Source organism: Nesoenas mayeri, assembly GCF_963082525.1.
Source record: "Nesoenas mayeri genome assembly, chromosome: 5".
NCBI classification, from domain to species: domain Eukaryota; kingdom Metazoa; phylum Chordata; class Aves; order Columbiformes; family Columbidae; genus Nesoenas; species Nesoenas mayeri.
Window position 1 is genome coordinate 34,081,331 of NC_137548.1, and position 22,639 is coordinate 34,103,969.

General features: G+C 39.3%; 1 protein-coding gene across 1 annotated transcript; it reads left to right on the forward strand.

Moving 5' to 3' along the window:
* Positions 1-8,849: 8,849 nt before the first annotated feature.
* FAM98B (family with sequence similarity 98 member B) lies at positions 8,850-22,168 on the forward strand (the record flags this gene model as incomplete). The annotated part of the gene is made up of 8 exons (XM_080345153.1): positions 8,850-8,914; positions 9,822-9,970; positions 10,824-10,958; positions 11,666-11,844; positions 17,310-17,390; positions 17,787-17,903; positions 20,179-20,346; positions 21,791-22,168. The coding sequence occupies 8 exons, from the start codon at positions 8,850-8,852 to the stop codon at positions 22,166-22,168; spliced, it is 1,272 nt and encodes a 423-aa protein (XP_080201279.1).
* Between the last annotated feature and the right edge of the window lie 471 nt (positions 22,169-22,639).

Sequence of the window (22,639 nt, forward strand, 5' to 3'; positions counted from 1 at the left end):
CTCACCACTTCCTGTTTTGTGTGCTCCTTGCACTCAGGACTTGAGAGGCATGGGGCGTAAAGCAAGCATGCTCAGCCTTTCCAGACACTATACCCTTCTAGCTGTTAATATTTAGTATTTTCTTATTCCTTTTTTTTTTTTTTTTCTAAATAACCTCTCTCATTATGATTTCTCTTTGATGACTTTTTGAATGCTTTACTCTGGATCACAAGCATTCATCTTAACTTTATTGATGCTTTGCTTTATCATTTAATACTAATATATAAATTATAAAAAAATATATATGTCCCAAATGTCCCTTCTCCCACCCTCTCACAGTTTCCTGTTGTCTCTTTCCTCTTCAGATTCTTTCAGTCATGTTATAGAATCATTTTGGTTGGAAGAGACCCTCAGAATCATCAAGTCCAATCATAACCTAACCTAACTCTAGCACTAAACCATGTCCCTAAGAACCTCATTTAAATGCCTTTTAAACACCTCCAGGGATAGTGACTCCACCACTTCCCTGGGCCACCTGTTCCATTGCCTGACAGCCCTTTCCATGAAGAATTTGTTCCTAATATCCAATCTAAACCTCCCCTGGCACAACTTGAGGCCATTTCCTCTTGTCCTATCACTTGCTACTTGGGAGAAGAGACCAACACCCTCCATGCTACAACCTCCTTTCAGGTAGTTGTAGACAGTGATAAGGTCTCCCCTCAGCCTCCTTTTCTCCAGGCTAAACAGCCCGTTTCCTCAGCTGCTCCTCAGCAGACTTGTGCTCCAGACCCCTCATCAGCTTCACCGCTCTCCTCTGAACTCTCTCTAGTATTTCAATGTCCTTCTTATGATGAGGGGCCAAAAACTGAACACAGTATTCAAGGTGGGTCCTCATCAGTGCAGAGTACAGTGGTATGATCACTTCTCTAGTCCTGCTGGCCACACTATTCCTTACACAAGCCAGGATGCTGTTGGCCTTTGTGGCCATCTGGGCACACTGTTGGCTCATGTTCAGCTGGCTGTCAATCAACACCCCGAGATCCCTCTCTGCCAGGCAGCTTTCAAGCCACTCTTCCCCAAGCCTTGCAATGCTGCCTGGGGTTGTTGTGGCCCAATCGGCCTCAGCCCAACGATCCAGCTGGTCCAGATCTCTCTGTATGGCCTTCCTACCCTACAGCAAAGCAACACTCCCACCCAATTTGGTATCATCTGAAAACTTACTAAGTGTGCACTCAATTTCCTCATTCACATAATTGATAAAGAGAACAGGTTATTAATTTGATATCTGTTTTCCAGAGAAAAACATTTAGAATATTGAACTAATTTTCTGTATTCTTACATACAGTGATTAGAAAGGAAAAGCAATTTAGCAGTAGTGAGTGCTGGGATAAATGTGTTAGCCAGGTAAGTTAGGGGGAATATTTGTTGTTTTTTTCTTCACAACATGATTATCAGTAAATACTCATTATTAACTTTCCAAGTTGGTACGTACAGAGGAGCAACCTGTTTACAGTTTCAGAATCACAAGCTTATGCTGATTTACATTCAGGTCACACTTTGGTTTGGAGCTTAATTCCCTACCTAGAAGGGAATTTCTGTCAGAGAATGCAAAATGTCAGGTTGTAATCTCACTTGTTGAAGCCTTTCCATTAGCAAGCTCCCTGAAAACTGCTTGTGTAGCACTGCTGAAGCCTTTAAATGAGAAGTGTGTCTTCTTATAGCGAGGGGAAAAGCAAAAATTTCATTCCATGAACACTTCTTTGTTGACATTTTCATTTGTGCTGTTGGGAAAAAAAAAAAAAAAAAAAGACAAATATGCCCTCAGTTCATTTTCCTGTGCTAACAGAGTAGCTTTTTTTTCCTGTGGCAAACACACCTTCCAGACAGGGAGTTGCTTTCGGACTTTAGTGGTTCACTCCCTTCCTGTTTGAGACCAATTACGTCTCATTTGCAATACCGTGAGTCAGGGAAGTGGCTGTCCTGAGGTCACTTCCCAGCCCACCCTTCCTCTACCGCACTGCTGAGCCTTTCTTCCCAGCCAGCAGCCCAGGCGCTTGGACCCTCTCTGTGGCCTGGGCTCCTCCAAAAGTACCAGCAATGTAAACCTTGCAGGACTGGCCACAACTAATGCAAGGCAAAATCCTCCAAACTCATCTGAAAGCTGTGGTTTGAAAAATGATGCTGGCTATTTATTAAAACAGCAAGCATGATCAGACCAAGCCAACTAGCTGGCTTAACAGATGGAAGCTTGTTAAAAATCTTTATTCCAATATGTTAAGAATCCAGTTTTGCTACAAATTGTGAAGTATGACTTGTGAGTCAAGCCCCAGTGAAACGGATGCCTCATACTTTGAAAGTCTCAGCTTTACATTCAAGACCCAACATTTGCCACTTTATGCTGTTTTGATTTGTTTGGGGTTTTTAGAAGTAAACTATTCCCATCATTTAATAGTATCTCTTGTTTCCTGTCTTTTATTTTAACTAGGATAGATATTCTCATACTTTACATTTTATCAGTAGAGTATTATTATTATTTCTTAAATTTATTAAATGCTGGTCTACCACCTTTAATACTGAGATAACACTATTTTTTATACCTGGAGCACAAAGAGTTTTGGGTGATTTCCCCAGGTCACACTGTGAACATAGCCAGAAGAGAAACCATTTTGTCTTACTATATGCAAAAGATCTTTCTCCAATTTCTGTTCTCCTCATCAGAAATAAGCTAATGAGGGGAGAGGTGGGGTGGATAGGATGACACACATGTGGACACAAAACAAGCAAACAAACACAAACAAAAAACAAAAAGCAACCACCTACAACAAAAACCAAAACGACCCCCACACCAGCAAATTCACTTATCTGTGGCAAATCCATGGAATAAAGAAACAGGCAGTGATCAGAAAAAAAAAAAAAAAAAAAAGAAAAAGGAAAAAAAAAAAGAGTTGTGTGCTGGAAGAGGGACCTTTTGCCAATCTATATGCCTGGTTTCCCTATGGAGGCAGCAGCACAGAGCCTGTGGTGCCCTTGTACACACGCTTTCCTGGAGAACTCTGCAGCTTTCCAGTGTTACTGACACAGGTTGTGGGGACTTGGTGGCAGGTTTCTGACCTCAGAGAATCTCTCTTGGGCAACTCACACCCTTGGCCCCATACCTCCTTCACCATTTAAATATTCAGCGTATTTTAATTAAATTGGCATTTGCATAAGAACTATAAGAAGACTTTTCCCTGTTGTACTTTCTTAAAATGAAAACAGAATAAGTGTCAAACAGGCACCTATTACTACATCATACATGAGTATAAAAGCTTAAAATGAAAGTTTGTGTACATTTACGAAGACATTAATTTTCAACCAGAAAACCTGAAAGCAGGAACACTCTTGTAACTCAAGTTTTGAGCTTAGATGAATAAAGTTACCTTTCAGTGAAATAAGTGAAAGAAAACAGAGAACGGCTGCAATCCATGAAGTTCCTCACAGTGAATCCCCACCACTTAACTTCTAAGAAATAATGTCAGTGTAAATCATGATGTGATGAATGCTTCACTGAAATGATTCATGCCATATGGTCTGAAGAGCAAAATGGGCACAGTTTATTTTTAAAAGTATGAGAAATATGAACTTGGAATATTCATTGCTTTGTCCTGCCAGGCTGAACATTTGCTGTAGCCAGGGCCAGACTTACTGCAGGTCTGTCTTTTTTTGCTCACTTAATATGTTGCACTAGTTTGAGGCTTCAGTCTCATTAATGGAATAATGTCCACAAAATTATGACCAGTACTCAACAGCGTCTTCTGCAAACAAATGTTCACTTGGCACCTACAGACTATATCATCTTCTCACTTTTTCTTTAAAAAAAAGATGAGAAACTTCAGAAGTAAATAGTCCTCACCATGTAATGACTATTCTGGTAGTAAGAAGATCATTAAATTGAGTCCCCTGACACAGGTGAAAGGTGCTGGCAATTCCGTGAGTCACTCAGCTTTCTCTTTTGTAAAGCTGCTTATGGTCAACACCTTTCTTGCTATATTGTTGTATATGGATATATTGAATGTGAGACTCCACTTAAAAAGAAATCTAGCTTCTTTCAATATTCATAACACTTCTATTGTAATGCACCACTAGAAAACAAACAAACAAACAAACAAACCAAAACAACAACAACAAAAAACACCAAAAAAAAGAGAAGCAAATAAATGTATATGCCTGGTCTGCAAGGAGTTATTTAATTTCACCAGTGATGCTAAAAGGTATGAGCACATCTCACTGGAATATTTAGGCCCCATACCTACTCCTTCTAAAGTAAATTTCAAAAATCTCAGTGACTTCAACTATGTGTAATTAAGTCTATAACATTACAGAGCTAGACTGTACCTTACTCATTTTATTCTAACTCAAGGACAATGAAGAGCCACTGTCTCCTTAGAGAAAGTAATGGAAAAAGGGACTACAGTCCCTGTGAAAGGTGTTGCTGACTGCCTGCTCCTGACCTCACCCCCACCATCTCTGCAGAGACCTGTGCCCTGATAAAGTAGTTTGAGAGCAGGGCGTTTTCAAGAAACTGAAATTTTCCTTCTACAGAATTTATCACTGTGAATCATTTCTCAAAAGAAATCATTTTGGATTGAAAATTCTGATGTCAGCGCTTCAGGTGACTTGGTTTGGTCTGGGAGATGTTAGAAGGGTGCTTTCTAAATCAAATGTTTGTAAAGGGAGATCAGCTTCAGTTTCAGTAGAGTAGTCCTTAAATTGCTGGACAGGATTCTTGTAGCTAGTATTAATTTGTTCAGGTTCAGCAAAGTTACTATACCCATCATTCGTATCTACTTTATTTGCAAGATTGATATAATCTGTATATAGATCAATTTTAACTTGCAGTCTGGTTCCTCGGTGATGTCATTAAGTTGCTACTGCCTGGGGTAGGTACTCCCAAATCATCTTTAAAGATAAGAAGGAGTTTATAAAAGGATTAAGAGCAATTTAAACTTTGTTTTTAAACAAGCAAGCTACACTTGCTTAAAGGTCAGCATGTCTAAAGAAGAGTACTTATTTTTTTCTAATTGTTTAAAAGAATGTACTGTACTTATTTACAGACAGAAGCAGAACAGGTCTAACCTGTATCAATTTAAATTGATGCAAAAAAATCTGTGTAAAGTTATTTCATTTTAACAACTAAACCTGTTACTGATCTCGTTTAAATTCAATTAATACAAGCTTCTTATATCAACTTAACCATACATAAAGTGCTGTCTTTTCTCAATAATTTTTAAACTGCGCACATACATACCATATCGCACGTAGGCATGCTTGTATTAGAGGAAAGCATTTATTATGTAGTATCTTCAACTCCTTCTCCACTCCTATGATCCCCTCTAGCGGTCAACAGTTGTCTGCTAACCGTTTCTTAGAACTACAAATTATCTGTACCCCTTCTGCATTAAAATAGAGACTATCCTCCTCATCTGAATTCAAGACACCTGGTTTTTCATTCTTGTGCTGCATATGAGGAGGACAAAGCAACTGAATCTTTCAAAACATGCAGCTAGCATTTCTGTGGGCAGTTTTACTTTCCTTACTAGGAACAGATATGATTGTTCACATGACGTACAACCCTAAGCCTGCTCTGTTGGCAGCACAGGCCAGGAGGTGACTGCAGTGAGCAGGACCCTTGCATCCCATCCTTGCCATCAGGAGTCTGAGAATCCCCAGTGCCCACTTGCAAGGCCAGCAGCAGGAGCACTTCTCCAGCAGTTTTGAATAGCACAACATGTGACTGGTCATATTCAGACTAGTTCAGTAAAGAGTTGTGACTTACCTCAATTTAGCATCAATAGAAAATTGAGTTCTGTATTTTAGGTTTTAGTAAGATTACAGGCAACTTGTAGTTATTGTGGAGATTTAATATAAATTGGCAGAAGACCTATCCTCAGCTTCCTATCTTCACCTTGCGTTCAACTCAGGGTCCTTTCCAATACATTTAAGAGACACAAAAACAGCCACAGCTGCAAGCTCAATTCAGATGCCATTTTCTATCAGTTCAAGTTGGTTCAGGTTACTGCTGATCCAGTGCTATCTTCATTTTGTAACCATGCCTGTGCAGTTCTCCTCCTTCCTCAGAATAACACTGGGACTTATCTGACTGCTGAGGGAGGTGGGTAACTGGCAGACTAGTGAAAAAGAAATCCTGACCAAAACCAAAAAGCTTGAGGGTGCTGATGACCCAGCTGAAGCTATATGTGCCTTCCTGTCAAAGTAATGGCTGTGTGCTGAGACCTTTTCCTCTGGTGTTCTGGTTTGTACCTTACAAAGGGCATGAGGCAAAGTCCACTCCCATGGGAACTGCCTGCTACAAAGTATTTTTTAGCCAGCTTTATCTGATTTTTTTTCCCCTCCTGAGGGATGAGAAATGCAGAATGGGACATGAAGGAAGTTGTGGCCTCAATGAACGGCGAAGTTGTGGCCTCAATGAATGGCAAAGTTGTGGGAAGATGAGAAGGCAACCTAAGTATGTGATCACAACCAAAAATGTCTTTCACTTGTGGGTCTCTAGACACAATTTGTGAAATTCAGACCCGTATTTCATCATATACGTATTAACTTTACTATATAGAAAGGTTAGGACTTTTCAAAAAAATCTTGTGCAATTAAAACAGTGATTAATGCATATGCTTGGCTATCATATATATATACAAGGTTGTCAAAAGACAACAGGAGAAATTACTGGTTTATGTATTGTCCTGTAGCATAAATTGACAAAACATGTTTCTAACGTATCAAAATTTACAGGGAGAGACCCAAGGAATACTGCAGCCACCTGCTTGTACCACACAGTACCACTTAAATGACTAGATTTCTTTTCAGTTGTATATTATGTTATGATAGTTTCGCTTTCGGTTTCACTTCCAGTTGTTCCCAGTTCTTTTTCTTAGCATGCACTTTTGGATGATATGAAAATTACTCAGTTTCTCAGAAGAACTGTGTAGTGATGATTCACTGTGGGCAACATAAAGATACAACTTCAGGAAAAAAAAAGGAAAGAAAACTTTATTTCTCTATCTTGTTTTCTCACTCTGTTAATTGGACAGCCTATTAATTAGACATTAATGTTGTCTAAATAGGAGTAAGAGTTCTTATTTTCAGAAGCTCTGCTCTCAGATCCATGTTCCTTTATTTTGAGAAATTATGTTAATCCACTTGAAATAAAAGTCCTCTTAAAGCTCAGTCATATAGAGAAGACATGGTTGAGAGGTGTGAAGGAGACCATGGAGCTACTGGCACTGATGTACGTCATATAGTCAACATAAGCCTACAGACTCTGAGATGCTCTTCTTTCCACCAACTGCCATGAAAAAAAAGTTTTTAATTTATAGATTTCTTTCTCTGTGTGTGGGAGGGTGGTCATGGATGTCCTGATTCCCATTTTTTTAAAGAGCTTAGTACTCAATAAAGCCATGTCTTCTGCTAAGTGGAAATAAGAATTTTCCTTCCAGTTAATACAAGAGTATACAGCTGAGCTAGATGAAAACCAAAGCTCTGAGAAGCTGATTGTGTGTTAGAGGGAACTTGGGGGATGTTGCACCCAAAGTGACTGTGAGTGAGGGATAAAACAAAGATAGTTTGGGACCAAAGAGAAAAAAAGGCTGGTGTGAGTTTATGTCTTTCTTTCAACATTGTTCTTGCTAAGAAAAACTTGGAAATGAGAACCCAAGCAACTCAAAAGAGAAGGCAAAAAAGAAAATCAAAGATCAAACAAAGTCACATGTTTTGGGAGACCTGCCTTTTAGTTTTCCAATAAATGAGTCTAATAGTACTGAAACTGGAAATCCTTGCAGGGTCACAGGACAGAAAAGTATCACAGTATGTTTGAGATTGGAAGGGACCTCAAAAGATCATCTAGTCCAATCCCCCTGCTGGAGCAGGAACACCTAGGTGAGGTTGCACAGGAACACATCCAGGTGGGTTTTGAATGTCTCCAGAGAGAGGCCCAGCAGGTCACTGCACTCCATTACATGCAGTACATAATCCACATGGGCTATAAAGCTGTGTGCTGCTTCCAGCCACATTCAGCTGGAAACCCTACATTCCTCAGGCAGGAGCAAGCTGGTCATGCTCATATTCGGTACCACTGCGTGTCAGTTCAACACAACCCAGCTTCCCTCCATAATGTATCAAAAATATCATAAACAGCCTGGATTTTAAGCTCAATCAGGCTCCAGGAGCTGGTCTCTGCCAGGCCCGCACCCCTGGTGCAGGGCTGAGGCCCCCACAGTGGAAAACCGAGGCACTGGGCTCTGCAGTCATGGTCTGCACTGCCACAGGCATAGTTCGACATTCAGAGAGATCCTAGAAATATTGTAGAGGCACAGGCCTAAAACCCTGCTTTTTAAACCATGTCCCACACGCAGGGCTGGCTGCAAGGGTCCGTGGGCAGCAGAGCTGACTCCCCAAGCAGGAGCCGTGTCCAGAGGCCAGAAGGGCGATCATGCTCTCTCCTGGACCTGTTTTTCTCCAGGTGGCTGGGTGACGGGTGAGCCAACTGCAGTAGGCGATGGCCTGGGGCCAAATCCGGAGCAGGGCAGCAGGGCCAGCAGGTAAGCCCCGCCAGGAAAGAGAGAGCTTGGATGCCCCTCGGTAACGGGGGAAAGCAAGGGCCGTCCCCAGTTGTGGGCGACTGGCTGGCACAGGGCGCCTCTGCAGCCCCTCCGAGCGGGGGAGACAGCCGCTGGGAGAGCCGCTTGGAGGCAGTGCGGGGCCTCCCGCCGGGCCCGGGCCTGCAGCGGCGGAACGCAACGGCGGGCGCAGGTTGCGGAGGGCCGTTTTGAGCAGGGCACAGCGCGGCGCGGCGGGCGGCGGCGAGCCGCGGTACCGGCATGAGGGAGCTGGCGCCCGGCCCGAAGATGGAGTGCGACATCTTGGACGCGCTGGAGGCCTTGGGGTAATCGGGGAGCAGCAGCGGCTCCCCCTTGGCTGGGCGAGGGGCCAAGGGGAGCCCAGCACCGTACGGCCCGGCCGTGCGCTGAGAGGGGCCGCTTCGCCGCGGGCGGGAGGCGGGGAGGCGGAGGGGAGCGGAGAGCGGCGCCGGCCGCGGAGGGGAATCGGGGTCTGGCAGAGGGCCCTGCCCCGCGTTCCGGTGGGTGCCGGGGGAGACTCGGCTGCGGCCTGAGCTGGGCCTCTTGCCTCGCCCGGGAGCGGAGTCACTGCGGCTGCGTTGGGCTGGCCCTGGTTTAGTGGGGGAAAGGCAGAAGAGAGCGGCTGCGCGGGCGTTTCTGGGGGTGTAGAGGGACCGGGAGCGGGGATGTTCAGCCGTGCCGAGGCGGCCGGGCCGCCTGTCCGGGCTGCAGCTCTGCAGCTCTGCGGGGCGGTCGGGGCTCCGGCCGGCCGGGCTGCCCGTCTGCCTCCCGCCAAAGCGCTTCAGGTGCAACGGAACAGAAACAATGTAAAATTCAGTTTAATTTTTAGGTAGTCTCATTGACGGTGCTCTCGGGCAGTGAGTTGTTAATGTTGGAAGGAAATGTATTTAGTTAAACGCTTGAATTAATACTTGAGTTCTTGTCTGTTTAGCATGTATTGAGACGTGCAACTCTGTTGTCACATTCACGTGTGATACGTGAAAATGCCTGCCTCCCATTTTCTGACAAGCCATTTTGTTTTTAAATTACCATTAATTTTTTGTGTGGGGGTTTTTTTTTTTAAATGTCTGAATTATTCCTTGACAAAAGTAACTTACAAAGATTAATTTCTTTCGAAGTATTTATGAACTAGCTTATAGTAAAATGATTTAAAAATGTGTATATTTTATGTTGAACTTGCCGCTTCTAACTAATGTTTATGCCTCTGTGCAGGTACACTGGTCCCCTCTTGGAGGAGGAAGCCCTGAACAAAGCAGCAGAAAATGGATTGTCTTCACCAGAATTTTTTGAGCTTTGTGTTTGGTTAGGTTCCCAAATAAAGTCACTTTGTAATATGGAAGAAAGCATCTCTTCAACAGATGGTACGTGGATGTTAATTTATTACAGGAATTTAGTATTTCCTCAATGTATTTAGATCCATATTGTTGAGCTAATAGTTAAATTACAGTGTTGAAGCTTAGAAGATAGCTGAAGGTAGCCAAACTGAGGGTGATATTTGCATGTATGTAGCTTTTAGATCAATGTCTTGTCTTGTAAAGACTCTTTCAAAAAAAAAAAAAAGATGCTTTGGGGTTTTTTTTAGATCTGCATAAATATATAAAAGCACATTCATACATCCTGTGAGTGGCTGTTATATGTAATCATATTTTGATGGCTTCAATCTCACAGCATGGTATTTTCAAAGGTGGTCCAATGCAGTTTTACATTCAGCACTGTGTGTAGACACATGAGTTGCTTCTTAGTGCTACCTGATTCTTTTTGTTGAGTGCTGAAACTTGGATGAGATTTTATATTGCTTATGTTTTCACAAAAGTGTAGTGAAACTAAAAAAAAAACCAAAACCCAAAACAATTGAAAATAATGGGCTTATGCTTCCTGTAACTCTTTAATCAGAAAATTAGTTATATTTATACACTGTTTTGTGACATAAACTCTTCACTTCCTAGTGATGTTAATTTGCATTCATGTTTTCAAAAGACTGCTGTAGCATCAGCTACTTGTTCAAAGCGTGAGTACAGTATTCTGTAGCTATTAAAAGGCTTGTCTGCATGTATGTGAGATTTCTTCAAGAAAAAAAAATTATACTGGGGTGGTATGTGATAAATCTTTGTCTGGGCTGTTGAAACCTGCAATTTAAATGTGTAAGTTGAGACAATTAGATTACAGTTTGTTTCTGTAAAAAGCCATTAGTTTTGCATTTATTTATCCCCACAGGTGATAAAGATATAGAAAGCTTCCAGCTTGAGATCAGTGGCTTTCTGAGAGAAATGTCTTGCCCGTATTCATCACTTATATCTGGAGACATCAAGGACAGATTAAGAGAGAAAGAAGATTGTCTTAAACTCCTCTGTAAGTTATAATAATTTTCCCATTTATAAGACAGTATTTTGCATGCATGCTCTGTTGTTGTTGTACAATTTACGTTGAATAGTTCTTTATGTGTATTGAAGTATTTGTGTGCAATCATTACAACGTAGCTGACTATGTGTCAGCTCACTTGTGCGGAAGTGGAAAATAATAAACCATGAGAAAACTATTTTAGTAGAAACTAACATTTCTTTGTGAAATATGGTTCAACCTACTGAGGCCTCCTGATCCCTCTCTTGATCCAGTTCCAGCTTAGCTGAAACCGAGACTTTGCTTCCAGTATTTCTGAGAAGTTTCTGGGCAGCTTAAAAGAAAATGCAATGTGATTTGAAAGTGCTGAAAGCAACATTGAGAGAAGCAAAGTCTGGGTTTATGCTGGACTTGGACAAAGGAGTAGCAGCAGGAACCAGCATGATAATATGAAGGTATCCGAGGCACTAGGGGTCTGGTGGTGGAAGTGGGTTAAGGAGTTAAATACAGTCTGTAGACTGAAGGTGGGAAGTCAGGTGAGTTAGTTCAGATAAAAAATGGGAAACTAATTCTGACCTGTCCAGGAGAGAACTGAGAAAGAGTCTCTCTTTTTATGATGGTCTTACTATAAATGTAAATATTGTATTTGTATATGAGAATGTGGATGCAGAAATATTTAAGTTTCTCTACATCTGCCATTTTGACACTTTTCTCTTTAGTATTTCTAAGTACAGAACTTCAGGCTTCAAAGATATTGCACAGCAAGAAAACTAAAGGCTCTCATTTGGGAAAGCACAATGAAGTTCATCAGGAAGTACAAGCTATTTGCGATGCACTGGGCCTGCCGAACTCCTCATCCTCTGATATTCCTCTCTTGTTAACCAGTGTGGAACAAAAGGTATGGACTGTTTTGTGTTCTCTCTGTTATGACACTGTGAGCATTCATCTTTAGAGTTAAGGGCCCAAGTCTAATCCATAAAAGTCCTATCTGACAACTGCAGAGGAATTTTTATTCTGAAAGCCAGCTTAGTGTTAAACTGTTTTAATTATGAGGTGAAGTATTTCAGCATTTCCCTGAGGATGCAATGTACCTGATGAGGCTTACTTTTCCATGCAAATTCAAGGTATGAGTTGAGGTAACATAGTTTTCCTGTTACCCATTTAAATGTGCTGCAGCAGGCAGAAGCCTTTGAGTAATAACTGAGGGTGCATTTATGTACTTGTAGTATTTTCCAGATGTATTTAAATTTAATATCAAAAATTTAAATTTTTGTTTCTTCATTTATGAATTGCTTAATTGCAAGTATTGATTTGTCAGTGCCATCTTTTTAGCTGCAGAAGAGGATGAAAACGCTTGAATTACCAATAGCCAGTGAATAAGCCAACCTAAATCTTATGAAACGGGACAGTTCTTTCATTTGTGTCCCACCAATTGCCAGCTAGTTTCGCTGATGTGATCCTTAATCCGACTTCCGCACTGCAGAATGTAAATAGGCTCTTGAGGTGGAATTTGTTTTCTCTGTCAGGCAGCTAAAAGTTTTGGTCTTTATTTCTCCCTGATATTTGGGGAGAGTGGGTGACCAGTCCCCTTTAGGAACTATGGGAGATATGTGGAATGAATCCCCCTCTGCTGCTGAGTCTTTAATAATTTTACATGATTATGCTTCTTTTTTTCTTCCTCCTCCTCTTCTTATTGGCCAGTGGGCAGTTGAACATTGAGAGGTTTTGGGGAAAGGGCCTGTTACTTGCATCGATTTCTTACATCTGTACGTCTTTAGTGTCACAGCACGAAACCTTTAATGGCTGTGAAAATACCGATTCCTGCACTATTAACAGTGCTCGTTCCATTGAGTTCTAATGAAATATTTATATCCAGTCTTTCCATTGAATGTTTTGGAAAGGATGAAGAAACAATTCTAGCACTGTTTTTTGAGGATTAGAATGTCAGAGTTCCAGCTAATAACTAATGGACTGAAACTTGCCTGGTACTGTTGACCTCCCTCTGTGAGTTTGTGGGCTGCAGCCCTGGGCAGGGGCCTTCCCTTTGCTTCACTTCTTGGGTGCAGATTTAGTTTGATCCCATGTTAAAGGGGTAGGACTCTAGTTCTGCAATTGTAGGATAGTAAGACCAGGCCTGGTGGCCCAGTTCCTTCTCACACACATAGTCTAGAAAGTTTTCTCTGAATTATTAGACTTCTAGTCTCTGCCACCTTTCGCAAATTTCAGGATTTCCTTTCAGATAGGATCACAGGCTTGAATTGGTGTGTAGGGTGTTACTGTTACAGTTTCATAAGTACTAAAATGAGCAGAATCTTGAAAGTGTGGGGGGTTTTGTTTGTTTAGTTGTGGTTGTTCTTGTTGTTAGTTTGGGCTTTTGTTTGTTTTTAATAATACTGCCCAGGCTATTTTGTGAGGATTTTCAGGTCTGTCAATTCCACAGTGGTTATACCACTTGTAGTCACTTCAGAGTGTAGAAAAGTGGCAAAACTAGTTCATTCATCTTCTGTGACTCCAAATGCATACAGTAATTTCATCTCTGCATGTTTCATCCCTTACAAACAAAGGAGATTTTGTAGTATTTCTGCTATATGTTTCCTTGTATCCTTGTCCTTCATCCCTTGCTTTAATATAGGACAGGTTCAGAGTTATTTTGATACAGTACAGAGTTAGATGCTTACATTTGTAGATTTAGCTATGTTAGAATGGTGATACCACCAGTTGGAATTCACTGGCTTTGTGCTTTTTGTTACTGTGTTTGGTTTGGTTTGGTTTGTTTTTTTTTTTTTTTTTAGATTCTCACCAAAAATCCATTGAAATGATCAGTTTCTTTTTTAAACATTTTAACATTTTGTTGCTTCTGATTTAGTTAGGTTCTATGCAAAATTGCACTGTCAATAGTATAGTATTATCCTATATCATTTGTAATAGCAATTTACATGCTAATCTATTATTTTTATTGCATTTGCAAATGTATCTGCAGCATTTCAACATGTCTACTCTTTGTCTATCTATCATCTTCAGCATTGTCATTAGCTGTGGGAATAGTTCTGAGAATAGTTTGGCTGTGCAGCAGCAATCTACCAAAGGGACAGATCACACATTGTATTTTGGTATGGAATGTTAGAACATTGATTGTTTTTAATAATTTGTCAGTTTATTTAAAAGACTAGTATAAAATTAGGATTGCTTTCTTCGGTCAAACCACGAGTTTTACAGTACCTCAAACTTTGAATATGCAGTCATAGGAAGTATCTTTTTAATTTGCATCTCCTGTAATAAAGTGGGTTGGTTATGAACATACATAAGATAATGTGAGAGATGAATAGACAGTCTTACAGCCTCCTACCATTAAATATATTTTACTTTATTCTATACCATTGAGAAACTAATAGTGTTTTGTCTTTGTTGTTTTTTTTTTAAATTTTTTTTTAAGATACTGTTCCCTTGTAAAGTATATTTACAAAAGGTAATATTTGAGAGACATTCTGAAATTTAGTACCAAAACTCCCATAGAATTTAAATGAACATTGATCAAAGATTCAGAAAAGTTTATGGCAGTGTTGAGCTTTGTAACTCACACATCTGGCTCCTTTCCAGTCAAGACAGTGTGAATTTCACACCTACTTACAAAGTGACACTCTAATACTACTTCCAATACCATATTATTCAAAAGACTTCCGACTTTTTTTTTGCCTACTTTATTTGTTTTCTAGTAGTGAAAAGTGGTGCCCTAATAGTAGAGAATGAAAAGAAATTATAAAGGGTTATCAAAGAAATTAAATCAAAATTAAGCTAAAACATTTAAGTGAAATATGAGAAGAATATATTTGAAAGTATTTGGGAATACTTCCTAGAATTTATTCATATTTAAGTTAGTGTGTTGCTTTTAGCTATTAGTGTTTAATAAGAAATTATTGCTATACTTTGACAGAGGGTAAAAATAATAAATAAATAAATGGAAAATGGTAGTGAAATGTCAGCTAAAAATATTTTTAATGAGTGTAGACTTATAAAACAGATGAGAAATGTCATTCAATGCATAAAGATCTGCTTTATTTGGTAATAATAGAATAACTGTACATTTTTATACAGCAGATTTTGAAGTCAGTATTTTCCTCATACCAATCAAATAACTGATTTGTTTTTCAACTGTTTTTCGAGTATGTGAACTTCCAAAACAATCCCATAAATATTTAATATGACCATGGTCATTGATTACACACTACATCAAATAGTCAAATATATTAATTTTCATCTAGCTTCTAATTAATTAGCTTGCTTTTTACAGCTGAGTGTATGAGAACTTTAGGATGATTTGGCTGTTACAATTTGTTTTACATTTCTATGAATGTTTTTGGCTGCTCTTTTATCTGGGTACTGCTTTTGGTGATGTTCCCACCTACACATACAGACTTCTTTCTGGGTTTTGGTGGTGGTTGTGGTGTTTTGTTGTATTTTTTTTCAACTCCTGCTTATCCTTCTTAACTTAGGGCAACTGTTGTGTTCAGGTATGCTGGTTATAGCATAGATACATCAGTTGTATTCTTGTGCTATGACAGACAAGGGTATGTCAAAGCTCTTGTGCTCAGCACCTTGTCATCAGTCAAGGCTGGATGATGAATTCTGCAGCTGTCAGGCAGCTCAGCTTATTTCGCTATTGCAGTTGTAGGTCATACTCTCAGATTCCTTCTGATGGGAGTGAGGGTGTAAAGTGGGGATTCAATAATCTGGTGTGACTTTACGGTGTGTACAAACGTGAACACAGACCAGTTTGTCAGTGAAAAGATTCCAGCTTAAATGCTGCTTGATTAATAAAACTGTCACTGAATAAAATTACATAGATATTCTCTTTAACTTGGAAAGAAATATAGAAATTTGTTGTTTTGTCTGTGTGTTGTTTTGTTCCCCCAGCAGCCAGTCTCATTTTGATAGACTCTCTTCCTTTCAACTCATTAGAACTTTTGAGGGTATATTCCTGACTTTAATGGTATATGGATAGGCACCTCTTGCCTAACAGAATCTTTAATTCATCTGCTATTTATTCCTTCTTCTATACTAACCACTGATTTCTTCATCTCTTGGTGTCATGCTGTCATCTTAGTGTATTGTTGTTGTATTGTTGTAAGGTGTCATCTTAGTGTATTGTTCATTATTACTAGGTTTTGATTCTTCAGGCATTTATTTAAATTCAAGCATAGTTTGTGCTTAGGTACATTTGAGTTTTGAAGTAGATTGAGAGGTGTCATGTACATGCTTCACTAAAATCAAAACAAGCTGGCTACATTTAGAAGACAGACAAATCAGACCACCCTGGGAAGAGTGAGCTTTGAACCTTACCCTTATGATAAATTTAGTGTAAGTGCCTGTGTGCATACCTGAAGTCTTATAATCCTTGTAAATGTATCTAACAGCTGTCCTCAGCTACACATTTACTGTGGATCATGCACTACCTCAATCCTTCTTTGTGACATGTAACAGAAAACAAACTCTAGTTTGACTTGGTTTACCATAATTATTTACAAAAGCAAATGAAGATGTAGTAGTTCTCCCCATCAAACTGTGTGCAAAACTTGCAGGAGCAATAATTTGCATGCAGTCTACTCCAGCTGAAAAATCAGTTGGCTGGTAAGTTATGTATGAGTGTTGGGCTCTTCATGGTAACAGTTTTAGAAGAGCTGTGCCAAAGTAAATTCCTTTGGGAAGAGGTGGTAAAGGTTTCTTGTGGTAAGATAGGAGAATGCAGTGGAGTTGGAAGGCAAAAAGAGAGGCTACTTCATCCACGATTATTGAGGGCAAAAAACAGTGGACAAAATAAAAGCAAGGCTGATTTGGAGTGAACATAGAAGACTTAAACATATGTTGAATGAAACCAATTATACCATTAGAAGAAAATTAGTGAGAGGGAATGGCTGCATACCTATCATATCTCTTGCCTTTCTTACTAGCACCCCTTACCAGAATTTGTAGCCAAGTCTGGCATTTGGCAACAGAACTCTTAGATTCTGATTGTTTCCTTAGTTGCAGTTACAACACTAAATAATAAGTAGAATGACTAATTTAACTAGTACTACTTCCTACATGCACATGATAAATTTGCTGTATGCATATTGTTCTCTTACAACTGGGAGGAGGAGTGATGTGCCATAAAATATTTTTGTATAGAAGTTGGTCATGTAGTGAAAGTATTCCAGAAATCTTCTTTTAGTAACGGATGATAAGTCAGAAGGTGCATATCTGTTTTCATGGATCTACTAAAACCAATGTGCTGTATGTGATTTTATGAGTAGCAAATTGTGATTGCAGCAAGTTGTGCTGAAAGAAAAATAATTTGTGTTCTGAGAAGAAGTATATATTCTGTTTCAGATAAAGGACATTCTCTCAAAAGTTCAAAACAACCACGTGGGGAAATCACTGCTAACAAAACCTCTGAATTCTGACCAAGTGGTAAAAAAAAGTCTCTCCATTTCTTTTTTCTGTACTTAAAAGGGTGGTCAAAATTAATGCATGTGGCTTTATCTAACTTTGTCGATTTTAAAATTACTGTTCTGTTGCTAAATATTAATACTAAAATTCAGTTGCTAAATATTAACAGTGCTAATCAGCCACTTCCAAGATTCATGTTATAAGACAGGCTTTGTATTGGTTCATCCACTTATTAACTTGCAAAATATTTTGTATATAAATACTACTGTAGCGCTACACAGATGCACCCCTAATTTTATGTCATTCAGAGTGGTCACATGGGGATAGACATCTTAGTTGCTGGATGGGGTTAACTTTATATTGACTTCTATAACTTTATAGATTTGAATATTTGGATATTTTATTGTAACACTGCAGGAAAAATTGGAAAAAATCAATGATGCTCTTCGCAGTGAGTACGAATGTCGCCGACGGATGTTAGTGAAGAGGCTGGATGTGACGGTACAGTCATTTGGCTGGTCTGATAGGGCAAAGGTAAGCTTGCTGTATTTTTTGCTTCCTGTAGGTGGGAGTCTGCTACAATTCCCCAAGTCTTCCTACCAAATATACATACCGAGTAAAAACACTTTCACTACTGTTATCTTCTTTCTGACCAGTTCCTTATCCTGGGTTGTAACATTCAAGTCCTAGATATTGAGGAAGGGGAAGGATTTGACCAGATGGCACAATCCATCCTTTGTGACTGTAGCTTCACAATTATAAATTCTAGCATCCTGTCTTGGGGTTTCTCACTTTAATGAGTTCACATCTCTTCTTTTTCTTTTCTATATCCACACCATTCCAATCAAGTAAACTGGGAGGGAACTTCAGATGAAAGAGCAAGACAAACACTGGGCCTTAACATGGATTGGGTGCAAAAAGTGACTGCCCATAAAGTTAGTGAGATTACAGTGACTGCTAACTGTCATGGATTCAGGGCTCCTGAATAAACAGTCAGTTGAACAGGTGTTTTGAAAAACAGCTTGTATGAGAAAAGCACACAATAACTTGTAATCCTTCAGGTGGCTGAAAATTCCAAACCACTCCTGGATTTTTTCTGCTGTTTTTTATTTTAATTGTGATCATTTCATTTGTACTATTTCCTAGTACTCTGTATATTAACAAATAGTCGTGATTTAACCAGTCTGATATCTCTTAGCTAGAAATATATATTGTTTCTGTCCAGGAAGGTAGGGTGATAAGATACATGAAGTTTGTAACTTGGTGAATATCCATGTGGGAAGCTGGAGGCAGATGTTTTTGCTTCAAGATCAACTTCCCTTCCAAAGGTCTGTGTAGAAAGCTTAAGATGGATAAGTCTTAAAACTTTGAAAGCTTACTGAAAGCGTAGGTTGTTACAAGTCATTCTGGTGTCACAATTTGTCAGTGACACATGCAGACAGAATTGGTTTTGTGAAGCTCATTAAAGATCACTGCAAGACATGAGACTAGCTGCTGCTGTGCTGCTTTGAAATGGCTCACTATTGAATTTCTGCAGGGGCTGTGAATGTGTTCCTGCTGCAAGAAACGAAAAGGGGGGCGTTTAGCTAACAGAAGCCAGGAGATGTCCCTATGTGTATAACTTATTATAGCTGTACCAATATGACTATATATTTCCAAATTTAAAGTATGCTTCTAGTTTGTTGTTGGTGTTAGTTGATGACTGACTTATCAGACTAAAATTTTTAAGTCACTTGATATTATTTCATTCAAACAATGTGAAAAACAATACGCTCTCACAATAGAACAGTAGTTTAAAGAGATTTTTAATTATGATAAAGTAGTAAGGTGATTCATTTTCCTGTCTTATAAAGACTGTTGATGTGAAATAGTATGCAGTTACAGAAATAACCAGGTTACATCTTAATTCAAAATTAGGTATGATTTTTAATCTTTTTTTTTTCCTTATTTCTCTTGTAGAAATATTTGTTTATAACTTCTCCAAGAAGACTTTGGAGACTGAAAAAGTTGTGGCATTGATATAACTCAGATTTATTTTTTTTTTAAGCCAGGAGTCAAATTGTTGTCCTTTCTTAATTTATTTGTTAGCTTGCCTTTTTTTCCACACCATTAAATAGGTATGATACCTTTCACTTCTTTTGATCGTGTGGCATTTTTTGTGTGGGTTTTTTCATTATTCATTTGATTTGGGTTTTTTTCACTAATTCAGTCCCCAGGAGAGGTAAGTTTGCAGACTGAAATGGATCCGTAAATGGTACAGTAATTGCCTAGCAAAATAGTCATGTAAAGGAACAACACCTGTTGTCTAGTCCATCCAAGGTCAAATTTGTTTTTACTCTGATCATTCTAGATGTTTCCAGAACATTGATATGTTGTTTGTTTGTTTGTTTTTTCCCACAGATTGAACTTACTTTGAGGCTACTCTGTTTGCATCACATATAGAAGGGATCTGTTAAATATGGCTATGTAAATCTCTTGAGAGAGCAGCTTAGACTCTAAAATTTTAGTCTTTAGTTATATTGGAAAACATCAAAGAATCTGTTTGATGCCAGTGGGTAGGAGAGTTTCTTTTGTAATGGTGCTAAGTTTCAGCATCAATTAAAGATAATCAGCAGCTTTTTTGTACCATAGCTCCATCAGTATGAAGAGAATTGGTAACAACTGGCACTACATTTTGTAAAATAACCTAGATTTTCATAAATTACATCCTGTGTTCAAATTGAAACTTAGCGAGACCAAGACATGGTTTACAGCGGGTTTGTGTGTTTTATGCCTAGCAAGTAAGTTGTGTTTGATTTTTATCATTTAGGTAAAAACGGATGACATAGCACGAATCTATCAGCCCAAACGCTATGCATTATCTCCAAAGTCAACTATTACGTTAGCTCACCTTCTTGCTGCTCGAGAAGATTTATCAAAGATCATAAGAACAAGTAGTGGATCAACACGGGAAAATACAGTCTGTGCGATCAACAAGGTATGCTTTTTCTTTCTGGGATGTGATCAAAGCACATGGGATTTTACAGACCTATCAAAAGTAATTCTGGAATTGTACTCTTTGCTTAATATTTTCATTTCTTTTTGCAAGATACCTGGTGCTTTAAGAAAGGAAGATTTGCAGAATTGCAGTAAACATTGCAGCAACTTCTTTTTTATCTTATTACACACAGTCAGTCAGGCAACAGGATAAAGTAGTAGCCAAGATGTGAAGGAACAGTGGGGGCAGGGAGCGGTGTTTGTCTGTAAATGACTCGAGTTCGGTGGAACTGCACAGCTCAAGTTAAGGATGTGTGTAAGTCTTTTTTGGTATCAGTTCCTGGGCTACCTGTTGCCACGGTCATGTTGTTCAGTTCGTAAACCAGTGTCTTTAGTTAATCGGTATAAATCATAAAAGATTCTGTGAGAGTGTCGTTTTGCTGCAAAGTAAAATTATTTGGTTTGGCTGTGGTCATAAATCAACATTGTGCTGCTTTCTTGTGTCTGATAGAAGCTGAAGCTTGCAAGTAATGGCATGAGTTTCACCAAAGGATGATTAAGCCTGTTTTTATTACTCCTTTAATTACAGATTTTTCTAAAGTTTTGTGCCTCATTTAGATACCCTTTAATATTAGTTGATCCCAAAGAAACTGAAATTTCTTAATCATTGTAGGATCTTGGAAAAAGCTTTTTTTCTAGAGGGGACTTAACTGGAGTGCATGGGACTGACTAGAGTATGTTAACATTCATCACACAGAGTTTATGAAATATGAAAACAACAAAAAGGCCTACTTGGATACCTCTTTGTTCTTCATCTTAGTGTTTTGTGTCATACTGTCCCGTACTGTCCCCTTTTTGCACACTGAGTAATATCCATTAAAGTCCTTTTTTTTTCATTTCTTGAAAGTGTTACTGCAGCATGTTACATATTTTGTCCATTCCAGCTCTCTGAGTGTCAGTAGTTTCTGATCCAAGGCAAACTGGCTCTGCTTTTAGAGTTGCACATCAGTTTGCCAGTTTACGTTTTTTGCCAGCTTTTTAGATATGTGCTTTTAAGTAGAAGAGCTGCATCATAAGGAGTCTATGAATATATATTTATACATTCATTTATATTATATATTAATTACATATATTGCATATTGTAATACTAGTACTTGACATGTGTAGCTTTCTTCATAAAGATTTCACAAAAGTAACATGAACTAGCTAGCTGCCGTTATTTCAATGTTACAGGTGGAAAATTGGATCACTTCGAGTTCTGTTGTGTTGGGGCAAGTGACAAGGACAGGAAATAGGGCTTCTGCTGTCAGGGTCCACACCTAGGGGGCCTTATCTCCTGTGAAGAGCAGGCAGCATGTCTTTGTCTGTAGAAGAAGAACCCTGTGTCCCTTCAATTTATTATTACTGCTTTTTTTAAACTAAAAACGACCTATTTTTCCATATAGGTTCTGATGGGTAGAGTACCTGACCGTGGAGGCAGACCAACAGAGATTGAACCACCTCCTCCTGAAATGCCTCCTTGGCAAAAACGACAAGAAGGTGGTGGAAGAGGTGGCTGGGGAGGTGGAGGTGGTGGTGGAAGGGGCAACTGGGGGGCTGGAGGTGGTAGAGGAGGAGGAGGTGGGGGCTTTGGGGGTGGGGGCTTTGGGGGTGGAGGTTTTGGAGGTGGGGGTTTCAGAGGTGGTGGAAGAGGAGGAGGTGGCTTCCAAGGTGGCAGGGGAGACTATGGTGGCAGAGGAGACTATGGTGGCAGGGGAGGTTATGGTGGCAGGGGAGGCTATGGTGATCCATATGGTGGAAGGGGAGGATACCGAAGATACTAAAAGATACTAAAATACTGTAAATAATAATAGAGTAACTGGCAAAATACAGTGGTGGTGTTTACTGATATCAGGAATTTAGACATGTTAACTTTGGTTTAGCTTAGAATTAAGTATGGTCATATGAATCATTGCATTAGACCAGCTGATGTTATCATTGAATTCTTTTAGTTAACTGAACAGAACTTTTATACTAAAATGTGATGACTAAAGTCCTTGTTTTTCGTACTGCTCATATGGTGTTTTTTAATATGTCTTTTTATTTAAAATAAGTCTCAGAAAACTGAATAAACCCCTTTATAAGCAAACAAAAAGTATATTATTTGATGTTTAGGCTTCTCTAATTATTGCATGTTGCATGTCCACTCCCCTGCTCTAAAATGCTGTGTAGAAAAAAAACCAAAATGGGCCTAGGAACTGGATGGAAACACTTTCAAAAGACTCTAGAATGCTGTTTTCAGGCTTTTTTTCTTC